Consider the following 11,954-nt stretch of genomic DNA (forward strand, 5'->3'; position numbering starts at 1 on the left):
GAGGGTCACAGAGGAGAGCTCACGGGAGATTCGCCAAGGCGAGGAGGGTGGCTGCGTGATACCAGCACTCACAGCGCCTAGGGGCAGCATCTGGCTCTATCTATCACTGCGTATAAGCAGCAGAATAAAAAAAAAAAAGGGAACAATAATGGCTCTGTACAAATCTTTGGTAAGATCTCCCCTCACCAAGCATTTATAGCCCTGGTAACCACATCTCCAACTGGATATAGAGACAGTGTGGAGACTGTCCACAGAGCCACCCCTTTGATACTGACCCTGCACCATAAGAGCTATGAAGAAAGACTTAAAGACCTAAATGTGTATACTCTTAGAGGAGAAGACAGACAGGAGAGATAGGATAGACATTCACATAGTTCAGAGGGAAGCAGAGCTTCACTGGAAATGGAGTTCTAAACCAAGGGAGCTATGGCATGAGGGCAAAAGAGGGATAGACTCAGCTGTAACATAAGAAAATGTTTCTTCAGCGTAAGGTTGGCTGATGTATTGAAGTCTCCCCATGGAGGTGATAGAATTTTTAAAAAGTGGGAAAATGAGTAGAGAAGCAGAGACTATAGTAATGCAGCAGCAGAAGAAAAGAGCAGAGTGGATTGGCCTTGCAGTCATCGTTTTCCCTCCAAGTATCTCTTTTACAACTGCTGAAAGTGATGAGCAAGCTAGAAATAGAGTTTTAATACTTGTGTTTGATTTGGAAGAGGGAAAAAAAAAAAAAACAGACTCACTTTGTCAAAAACCCATGGATTTATTTTTATGGGGGAGGAGGGATCAGTTCATTTGTACAGTGATAAACCAGCACAGTAGAAAAATAGAGCGCAAGGAACAGAAAAGGGCAGTCTCGCCCACCCCTATTCACCTTCTGCTTGCATTGCATAAAATGCCTCCAGAGCCCAAATCTGTCATAAAGTGACACTGGCATTCCCTGGGATGTGGCCTCTCACGTCAACACAGTTATCAAAAAGTACAAAAATGTGTCATCCTGAGTAAGCGCTGCCGTTTGCCTCACCCCATCCCATTCAGAATTTTCCCCTCCTCCATTTCATGGCGGGGGGGAGGGGGGGGGGGAAGAGGAAACAGAATAATCTTTACAGCCTCAAGGCGTACACGTCATAAAATGGTGAGCCAGCCATTACAATTAAAGTACAAAAATACACAGTTCAGCTGAAATCTGTAAAATCAAAAGAAAAAAAGTGCACAATCAGCATCTGTGAGTTGAAAACCAAGTGAAGGAAAAGGCAGTAATGGAAAAGCGCAAACAACAAGACTGTTCCTACTTATGTGCAAAACATTTAACCTAGTCACATCTTCTTTATGGAGAGAAACCAAAATGGCAACCCTGTCCTTTTCAATACCCAAGTAACCTAAAATTAATCACCTTCAATATGAAGGACATTCACATTACTTTACTTGAATACTCTCAAAGGCATTCTGGATGCACAACAGCATGGAAGAGTGCAATATGTCATAAAATCAAACACCACAGGACCTGCGCAGGTCTGAAGCCCAGGCTTGAAATGGACTTCCCCAGACTCTTCTCAAGGATTCCGTCTTCTTTCACTTCTTTCCATACATCCTTGCTGTTTAAAACTCCCCCTCACTCACAGTACTTTTTATGGTAAGGAGGAGGACAGGTTCTGAAAGCAGAGTTATGGAAAATACTGTGGCTGCACCGGTGCAGTTTTCACATTCCCTTGAGCTGTAATACTTGTTTCACGCACTGGCTAAATGAACAGGCTTAGTGCTTAGCTTATGCAGGACGATGACAGCATGTGTGTACACCATCTACCGCTTAGTGTTTGCAATTTTGAGTAGCTCAGAGGCAGGTTCTGCATGGGATTTCTGGCTTCTACTTTTTCCCCAAAAGGCACAATATGTTTCTGCTAGAACATGCTCTATATTTAGCCTGCTTTAAAAGATATTGATCTGCTTCCTAAGTGCAAATACATCATTCATTGAGCCCCAAGAAATGAATTTGTACAAAGCGGACTACAGAAATATATTTTTTGGTATTCTAGTATTTCTTTGCACAAATTTGACAGCAGTATTTTGCAACAGAAATGCTTTTACAAACAGCATCTGTTTTTCATTTTACTCTCCCTCCATTGCTTTCATTTACTTTACTTAATGTTAAGTAGATTTTAAAAGACCAGCTCTCAAAATCTGGCAATACATTACCTGCTGTAGTGTTTTCTACTTGACTTCATTTGTCACCCTTGCTTGCAAATAGAATAATTGTTTGAACCAATGCTCACACTGTACCACAAAATTACTTTGCATTTTTTTCCAGAACATGTTTATTTTTTTTTTTTTTTATTTTAAGATACTGAAATGGCATTGCCCCTATGAATCTTGGCACCTCCACCTCTCCATGCTCTGCTGTGCACAAGACAAGCTGGGACTTCTTTTCGAATGCCATCGCCACAGAGTCCCTGAAATTCTCTCAAACACCATTAAGTATCTTTGCAAACCTGCCTTCGCTATTGTTTTCTTCCTCTGCATTTCTGCAAGTCAGCAGTGGAAAGCTATTTTGTATTTAGCACAGATACTATTTCTACAGTATGCAACAGACTGAACCGTTTTAAAGCTATGTTCTCCCCACTGAAGCTTTTGCAAACAATTGTCTTTTATTCAAGCTTTGATGTTAAATTCCCAAATGGTCATTTTTCTTCTTTTAAGATGCACCCTAAAAGCACTTAAGTTTCCAAGGTAAGTCTGCATATGTGTGAAATGCTAAAGATGTTGAGAGCATTCAGCTGTGCTGAGCAGGTAACCTGCTGGTTAGTGTTTCCAGTCACCAGTAAGGTGCAGCACTGGCAGCCTTGCCCCAACTTTGCCATTCAGGGAAAAGGCCAGTTGATGTCCTTGGGCTGCCAAACTGATCAAAGTCAATCTGTTGGTTTTGCATCTGATTTTTATAGGCTGCGTTGTCCGCCTTGGCAACTGGTGCTTGCACACCATCCGATTTCCACTCTGCATGAACTATCCTATAATTCTCTCCCTCATTGTTATCCCAGAAGATGCGGCCTTCACTTTCATAAGAAATACAAAACTCAATTCTTTCATAGGTGGGAATGCCTGGTGGCAAGTCAGTGACGAAGGAAAATGTGTCACTGTCAGAAGCCCCGTAAACATTATTCATGTAAACACAGTCTATGTCAATGTAGGTTTTCCAGGTGTTAAAGGTCAGTCGAACCTGAACCTTTTTTTCAAAGCTCAAATTCTTCACTTTCACGGTCCCTGCAACAGATCTTTCCTGCAGAGTGCAGTTTTCAAGACAGACAAAGTTCTTTTGCAGGCGGTTTCTGAAGGCCAAGTAATCAGCTGAAGGCTGAGTGAAGCCCAGAATCAAGTTTTTTTCCTCATGCAGTTTTAATCCAGCTGTGATATCTTCTAGGTCCGTCAAATCAAACTGCAGTTCTTGCTCTGGGTCCTCTTTGAATTCAGAAAACACATGTATTGCAGTAAGAGAAAGTCCTTTAGAGTCCGCAAACACAACTCTCTTCTTGTTCCTGTTCTTGGAGCGCCATTCACTGCTACGAGAATCAGACTCGCGTTTTAAACTTAGGCAGGGCCTCAGGGGCTTGAATCGGTTCACTAAGTTTCTTCTGCAGTCATCATATGGGCTGAGAAATTTCTTCAGAGGGGGTGAATGGGCCAAACAGATTCTCACTGCTACATCAACTGGCATGATGGAACGTGGCAAAGGTCTTGGATCTAAAATTTGTATCATTCTGAAATGATAAAAAAAAACAGAAGACAACTTTATAATTACCACTATACTTTTTCTGTGTTTGACATATAGTTTTGGGCATGCAACTGAAGCTTTGGTGAATTACAGCTAAACCATTATTATGCATGCAATTCACTCTCCATTAAATTATTCATGGTGTTCTGCTGATTGAATAGCTCAAAGTATGGCAGTCTTCCTTATTTAAATCAAGAACAATATGCCATCAGTCATGGTTAACAGCAAGCATAAATACTGCCTGTAAGGTGTGGTAAACACAATTTGCTTGTAATGTTATATGAAAACATTAAAATCATTGGGATATTCTCTGTACTCATGTCTTATAAATTCTGCTAATTTTGTAAGGAAAGAAAATAATCTCTTTATTCAATCTCTCTTTCTGAAGTTTACCAAAGCTTACTCCTTTTTGCAAAATTTAATGGAGTGAGAGCAGATGGCCTAGTGACTAGTCCAGCAGACTAAGAATCAAGAGGCTTGGCTTTAAATCCTGCTTCTGATGTTCTTGTGATCTTTCATCTCCCATTGCCTCAGGTATCTAAATCAGACTGTAAAGGGGCTCATTGTACCTGTAATTTGTTGTAAAGTGGCCTGGATTTGGGTGCTATATAGATGCCAAAATAATAAAAGGGGCTCCACCATCTATGCAGTTCCATTTATTCAGTTATAGAAACTTTGCATTGTTTTAAATTTATCTTTATATTTTAGAACTGTTTCCTACAGTAGTTGTAAGAATTGATGTTTTATATGTTATAGCAGTTAGCCAAAAGCACACAATGAACAGAGAATTTATTTTTGATATAATATAACTAATACATTCCAAAAACATGATCAACTCGTATTTCCAGTGTTACTCCTAATTCTTTTTCCTGGCTTCTCTGTAGATTGGAAGTGAAGCAGTAATAATCACAGGACTAAACAGAAGCCAAACTGGTTACAGGAATCAAAGAAAAGTTAAAATAGCAGGGAAAGTTCAATTTGGAGTTAAATTCAGTTAATTATAAAGAGTGGTATAACTATATTGCAGCTGGGCAAGTTTTATGAACAGCACCGCCATGCATGCTTCAGCGACGAACTGCGCTTCCGTTCTGCACCCGAGGGTAGCTACCATGCTCGTCCTGCATGCACTACTTGTACCACCGATTGTATAAAACAAAAAAAAAAGGGAGAGACCTGCAACGCACATCGGCAAAAACAGTAGCATCAAACACAGCTCCAGATTAGTTTTAGAAGTCTGCAGGTTAAGAAACTATTTTTTTTTAATACAAGCCACAGAAAGCTGTGTAAATGCTTGAATATTAGCAGAGACCTGCACCGGCTGAAAACGCCTGCTGCGTACTTCTAGTCCCGCACCAAGGCATGAACGAACAATGCGTGCGTGCGCGCGCGGGCGCTTTTCTCGCCGAGGTTACGCAGCAACCCCGCTCATCGAACCGATCCGGCTGAAACCGTCTGGGAGCTGCTCGTTTTTGCAGAGGGTTACCTGTACGTTGGTGAAACCCGAACTTCAGCTCTCAACTTTTTTGGGGGGGGTTTTTTTTTTTTTTTTTGGTTGCCTCGCCCACACCCACCGCCAGCCTCAGCCTCTCGCAGACTGGTAACAGCCGCAGTCTGTTAGGGCAGCTTATTAACCACTCGGCTGGCTTCACGTGAACGCCCGGCGGCGGCCAATCACAGGGCAGCTCGGGCGGCTGCCAAGCAATCCGCGCAGAGCTTTGCCGTGGGGAGTCTGACAGCGAGAACGTGATAGTCGTGCAGGCAGGCTGGACTCCGGAGCAGCGGGGTCAGTGGGAGGAAAGGGCACGAAAACGGCGTTGCCCAGCCTAAAATCTGTGCCTGCGCTCCCTGTTCAAGGCTAGCGGGAACAGAAATGCTCTCTCCGAATGGGAGGGGCTGTGCTGTGATCCCTTTTTTTTCTTTTTTTTTGTATCGTGCTTGCAGCGATACAGAAAAAGGCCATTTTCAAAGCCGTTTCTGCGCGTAAAGTTTATGCCTGCCCCGTCCTGTCTGCATGTATGTGTATGCACACTGCCAGCTACACAGAGAGCGGAGGCATTTCTGAGGACGGGGTTAGCCCTCACAAGCCTACATATTTGCACAAGTTTAAATAGCAGCTGCAGGTCTGTGCAGCCCAAGTACTTTTTTCCGAATCGATTTTCAAAGGTAAAAAGGTAACTATTACCACTACCTAACATTGCCATAGCACTGTCTCGTGTATGCAGTGCTGCTGTGCAAACAACACATAAGAGACAGTCCCAGCTCAACAGAGTTTACAGTCTCATGAAGACAAACATATTGGACTAGAAACTTGGGGACTTTCATATAGTAAGACAAGGGTTCATGTTAGAAAGAGGTTGAAGGTGGACAATCGGGCTTAAGATTTCAAAGCAGCCTTAAAAATGTGGGGTTTTAGATGGGATTTAAAGAAGGCAAGAGTGGGAGTATGAGACTTAACACTTCTGTGCACAGTTTGAAAATTGCTCCCAAGCTCCTGTCCTTTCACCCCAGGCCGATTCAGTATGGTGCGCTTAGGCCGAGAGCACTGTTAGCCCCCATTTGGATGCGTGTTTTTGACGTTCTATTATTACCTCTTATAACAGTAAGGGGTAAATAATGCGTGGAAAACCCGCGTTCAACACTCCTCCCCCCCCCCCCCCCCCCCGAAACTAATAGCGTGCTTGACATGCAAATGCAAGTTGATGAGCCTATTAGTTAGTCCCGCTCGATACAGAAAGTAAAATGTGCAGCCAAGCCACACATTTTACTCTCAGAAATGAACTCCTACCAAAGGCAGGAGTTAATTTCGGCTGGCACTGGGAAAGTGTACAGAAAAGCAGAAAAAAAACTGCTTTTCTGTACACCCTCCAACTTAATATCATAGCGATATCATAGCGATTTTAAGTCGGAGGCCCCAAAAATTTAAAATAAATTTAAAATCTTAAAAAAAATTAAAAATATGTCCGTGGCCCACAGGTTGGAAAACAGACACTCAATTTTGCCGGCGTCCGTGTTCCGAACCCTTGGCTGTCAGCGGGTTTGACAACCGACACCGGTAAAATTAAGCATCGGCTGTCAAACCCGCTGACAGCTGCCGCTTCCGCCAATAAGGAGGCGCTAGGGACGCGTTAGTGTCCCTAGCGCCTCATTAGCACAGGCCCTCATTTTCATACTGAATCGCGCACCCAGGAGAGTGGCCTGGGCGCGCGTTGGGAGAGCGGGCGCTCACCTCAGAGTGCCAGCTCTCCCGCGCAGTTTACTGAATCGGCCTGTATATTATTATCAAGGCTAGAAACTCTTGGAGTGACAAGATGCAAGTTGTTTTTTTTTGACTGACAGTTTCTACTTATTAGTTCTATGCAACACAAAAGTTATGTTTAATATTTCAGAGCAAGCCTTCACCTCATTTTACAAAACCAGCATTCACATCTCACCTTGAGTCATATGAGAATTAAGATTCAAGTCATATTTATAAGGCATTCAGGCAGGCATAAGGATAACAGAGTTTGCATGTGGTGTAAGGAATTCTAAGAATGTTTCAAAAATAGTTGCACAAATGGCTCTCTGTATGATCATCACTTTTGTTAGCGTGAAGGACAACATATAACAGATGGCTCTGAACTGACCTGATGTTTCATTTTCAGGAATACATGGGATAAGGCATTTTCAATGGCAGGACCATCTTTGTGGAATTCATTAAGTAATGTTCTTAGTCATGAAGAGGAGTATACATCTTTTAGGAAAAAAACCTAAAGGCTGATTTTGTAAGGAAAATATATAAGAAATAAGTTGGATCTGATTTAACTATTAGCTTTTGTTTTTATGAATAAGTGTGTTTTTGTGCTGATCAAAATTGATTGAGATGTTGCAGATAATAAGTGCAGAAAAGAAAGTAAAAAAATGAATGGCATTCACTGATAGTATACACTTTTGGAAAGTGACAAACATTGGTCTTTGATATACACATGAAGGAATACATTAGCTAAGAAGGGATTTGATGATGTTTAGTAGTGTCTGAACCAACTAAAACTGCATTTTAAGGGCAAAACTCATGTATGTTTTTTTTTTTTATTTCTAAATGCTGTGACTGTACAAAAGTGAACAAATTGAGTTACACCAAACCCTCTTTTTTTTTCTCCTCCCAGAGCAGTGGTCTTTCTGCGTTCACTTTACTCTTGACGAGTGATGGACATAAGTAAAGGTATACAAAAGTACATTTTTTGTTTTAGCTTTGTGAGAAAACACTTTTTTTTTTTTTTTAAATCCTGATGTTCAATAAAGTTTTTGTGACACTATGGAATATTAAGACGTGTGTATGTACAGGGCTGGAAAAAAATTATGCCTGCAATTCATCTGCCATCATGTGGGAAACCTGATCTGGGGCCAGAAAGAAGAGCGGCCACGGGAGTGGGAAAGAGCAGTGTCAGCCCTGGGTCAGAAGGAACGGCAGCTGCCAAGGAGGGGAAGAGCAGTGCGCCAGAAGTACAGCAGTCACTGGGGCGGGAACAAGCAGGGTCAGCTGCAAGCCCCAAAAGAATGGTGACCTCTGGGGGAGGGGGAGAGGAGGAGTAACGGCCGCAGGCCAGAAAGAGCAGCCGCATTCAGGCCTTGTAGGCAGGGGCATAATTGCCTTTTAGTGAGCTTGGCAGAAAGCCTTGGGTCACCTGCGAGGGAGGGTTGTCCGTCTGGGGGGGAGCTGCCTGCCAATGTCTAGCACAGCAGGTGCTAGTCAAGTGCTGCGGCTACTTGAGTCTTTATCAGTCGTTACAGGGAACGGGTTGGCAGGTCCCTTTCCTGCAAGGGACGCAATTGTGCAGAGGCAGCGCAGCATAAAGCAGCAGCGAGTGAGCTGTTTCTCCTCCCCTACACTCCTGTACCCAGTTCCTTCCCAGCCTCGCCCCTCACCCCACTCATAGGCCCCAGTCAGGGCATGGAGGAAGCCATTGATTTACTGCCAGCTGTCTTCGGCCGGGTGTCCACAGGGGAATAGATGGAAGCAACTGCATTTGTGAGCTGTCGAAGCTCAGCGCCAATTGCTTGAGAAGGAGCAGCATGATGCTGCTGGCCTGCGTGCGTGAGCTGAACCCCTATCCCGGTGAGCTGAGCCATGGTACATGCAACCAGCAGGACTCCTGCTGCAGGCCATGCACACGCATGAGCGCTTTGCTATTGAGCCAACAGTTCCTGGGCTAAGCCACCGTGGTCAGCCCCATGGGTAAGGCCATGCAGACTACCATCCTGGATGGTGTCGGGGGCATGCAGTCTGCTTGTATGCTGCTGCCCCAGTGCCTGCGGGGCAGCAGCACCCAGAAAGCAGCAGCAGGATGGGTGAGTAGTAGCCTGTGCAGCGAAAGATGGCTGCAACTTGTCATTGCAGGCACTGCAGAAGAGGGCTCCCCTGAGACTCTGTTGCTGCTCACCTAGAACTAAGTGAAGTGAGCTGTGCCACACCCCTACCAAAGATCCAGGGACTGAGAGGAGCCCCAAGCGTGCTGGGTGCCTTTTGAAGCCTCTGAATCGAGACTTTTTCCTGTGATTGTTGCTGGCAAACTAAATGTTACCTCACTGAATAAAACTTGGAGCAGTGCTACTGGCATGGGTCCCGGACAGAGGCGAGGAGGCACTCACTTCAGGAGGCAGCATTCTGGGAACAGAAGAGGAAGGGGAAAAAATGGAGCAGTGGTGCAGAAGGCTATGGAGGCAGTAGCATCCAGAGGGGCTGGGGAGGGGGCAGCACTACTGGGGAGTAGTGGAGCGGCGGGGCATTCCAGCATTGATGAGGGGGGGAATGGTAGTGCAGAAGGCAGTGTCTGGCCGGGGAGATGAGTGTAGTGTCAGTGAAGGTTTAGTGATGGGGACTGCAGCATCAGGAGGGCAGGAGAGAAAGGATGTTACACCCAGGGCTGGATTTAAGATTTTAGCGCTCAGGTAGAGTGCTCCTTTGAAGCAGCAATGGCAGGCACACGGCTCTAAAGCAAGCAGCAGCAAGCTCTTCTTTGGTTCAACTATTTGGCACCTTCAAACCCTGGCATTCTAAGAAGTTGTCTGTGCCTAAATTTGGGCCTGATTGCACCACAGCCAAAGAGGGAGAGGGATGGAGGATGTCAGAAGGGGGAAGGGAGAAGGATTGAAAGATGAGAGTGGGAAAGGAGTGGCATGAGACATGGAGGGCTTAGGGGCAAGACTGGATGGAACTAGGTAATGGCTGAAAGACAGGGAAAATAGGAGGTCGGAGAATGAATGAGAACAGAAGGGAAAGGGGAAGGCTTGGGTTGGCATAAGAGAGAGAAAGAGAGGGATATAGACTGAGTGAATGGGAAAACTAGTAGGTACCAAGAGGAACAATGAGAGTAAGAGACGGAGAGATAGAATGGGAAGTAGCGAAGAAGGGTCCACAGCTGCCTCACCCATCCTGCTGCTGCTTTCAGACTGTAAAAAATGTGGAGAGATGATGAGGACGGAGAGGTGAAGGGATAGGGATGGGAAAGCATGAGAGGTGATGACTGTAGAGGATGGGGAGAGCCTGAAAGGACATGAGAGCAAAAGGAATAATCGGGAGAAAAAGATGACTTGCCCATCCTCTCAACTGTAAATGAGCATACTAGAGAACTGGACATTCAAAAGTTAATCACTATTGCAAATTCAGAGGCATGAAGGAAACATTCATTACAACGTCCTGTCCAATCAGCAACGACATCAGTACTGCGTGTTTTCAGGGTAATATGGTTGTGTGTGGGGGGGGCTCGTTCAGTGCTTGGAAGCGGTGTAATGGCTCCAGGCCTGAAGGAAGAGAAGTTACCGGGTTGGGGGATAAGGGTTGGAAAGGACAGTGACTAATAGGGCTGGAGGTGGATTGGGAGGAGCAGGGGTCGCTGGAACTGGGAGCGGCCTGCGCCAGGCTGCAGAGAAAAGGAGGAAGTGAAGAAGACACTGGAGGGGAGCGAAACAATTTGGGAAGGGTAGGCAGAGAGCAGAAAGGAAAAAAAAAAAAAGATTTTTTAAAACACTGAAAAAAAATTGCTAATGATCATCTATCATGGGATAGGCAGTAGTGCCTGCTGTGACTTGAATATGGATTACTCTTGGTCTACTAATCCAGCACGCTCTTCCAATGTATGTCTATTTAGAAGTTTATGAGTATGAATTTAAGTTATGAATTTTTATGTCACCAGGACACCCACCTGTAGCACAACCCCGAACTTGAGGGACTTGGTGGCCCCCTCTTTGTCTGACCCTTCTCTTCAGAGCTGTTAGGCAAGGGTGTCCCTACCAGGCACTTACGCTCCACTGATACTCCAGCATCAAGGTAGTGGTCCCAAGAGGATGGAGAGGGACGGGGAGGGGGAAGGTGAAACTGTAAAGATTTGTCCCTCAGCTGCTAAGAATTTTGCCTGGCGTCTTAACTTTTGTAAAAATTGTCCTCCCCTGTGCTTGTCTGCAGGGCCGGCGGGAGGCATTAGGCAAACTAGGCGGCCACCTAGGGTGCCAGAAGTGGGCAGGGCGCCGCGGTCGACGTGAAGACATGCGTGTCGTGGCACGATGCGTACATTAGCAAGATCATGGAGAGAGAGATCACGTGGTAGGGCAGCTGAACTCCTTGCACCGGCACCGCTTGTGTGCAGACTACCTTAAAAAGAAAATTGGTTGTAAAGGTGCAGACGCATTTATCCCAAGCTGCTGATAAGGCAGCCTAAGCCTTTAGTATTGAAATGTAGAGGCTGATGCATAATATCAAATACATTTGGAAGATTAATTCATTTTTTTAAAAATTATTTATTTATATTTTGCTTTTCAGCACTTCAAAGCAGATTACATTCAGCTGCTGTTGGTATTTCCCTATCCCCCTGAAAACTTCCAAGTACTGTACATAAAACAGAGATTTATTACATTATGCTCAAAGCATTTGTGTGTGTGTGTGTGTGTGTGTGTGTGCATGTGTGTGTGTGGTGGGGGGAGGGGGGTTCATCGATTGTGTTCCTGTCCCTATAAGTAGTACAAGACATTTTGGGTGGGAGAACCACAGGGGTTCTCCTTGTTGTGAAGCGTTTGGGAAAAAAATGTTTCTTGGGCCTGTGATGCCATTAGTGGCCAGTGGATGGCCTTTGGTGTGATACTGAGCAACTGATGTTTTGCGATCTTTTACAATTGTGGTAACCTGTCAGTGTTTTAAGATGTATGGTGGGGTATCCCCTTAAGA

General features: G+C 44.8%; 1 protein-coding gene and 1 long non-coding RNA gene across 3 annotated transcripts; one reads left to right on the plus strand and one right to left on the minus strand.

Annotated features, from left to right (window-relative positions):
• Nucleotides 1-740: 740 nt before the first annotated feature.
• On the minus strand, nucleotides 741-5,377 carry PPP1R3C (protein phosphatase 1 regulatory subunit 3C). 2 transcript variants are annotated; one of them, XM_029609865.1, is made up of 2 exons: nucleotides 5,244-5,377; nucleotides 741-3,746 (listed from the first exon to the last, which is right to left on the minus strand). In XM_029609865.1, the coding sequence occupies exon 2, from the start codon at nucleotides 3,743-3,745 to the stop codon at nucleotides 2,807-2,809; it is 939 nt and encodes a 312-aa protein (XP_029465725.1). In that variant the 5' UTR covers nucleotide 3,746; nucleotides 5,244-5,377; the 3' UTR covers nucleotides 741-2,806. The 2 variants fall into 2 exon arrangements, with proteins under 2 accessions (XP_029465725.1, XP_029465726.1); XM_029609866.1 differs by lacking the exon at nucleotides 5,244-5,377 and adding an exon at nucleotides 5,070-5,226.
• Nucleotides 5,378-5,524: 147 nt separating this feature from the next.
• Nucleotides 5,525-11,423, plus strand: LOC115095749. The gene is made up of 3 exons (XR_003857859.1): nucleotides 5,525-5,931; nucleotides 7,903-7,958; nucleotides 11,199-11,423. It is a non-coding gene; the product is annotated as an uncharacterized LOC115095749 (long non-coding RNA).
• Nucleotides 11,424-11,954: the final 531 nt, after the last annotated feature.

The sequence above is a fragment of the Rhinatrema bivittatum genome, chromosome 7, assembly GCF_901001135.1.
Source record: "Rhinatrema bivittatum chromosome 7, aRhiBiv1.1, whole genome shotgun sequence".
In the NCBI taxonomy this organism is placed as follows: Eukaryota; Metazoa; Chordata; class Amphibia; order Gymnophiona; family Rhinatrematidae; genus Rhinatrema; species Rhinatrema bivittatum.

Coding starts and splice junctions, on each gene's coding strand:
- PPP1R3C (XM_029609865.1), bottom strand. CDS start 3,745: ATGATACAAATTTTAGATCCAAGACCTTTGCCACGTTCCATCATGCCA.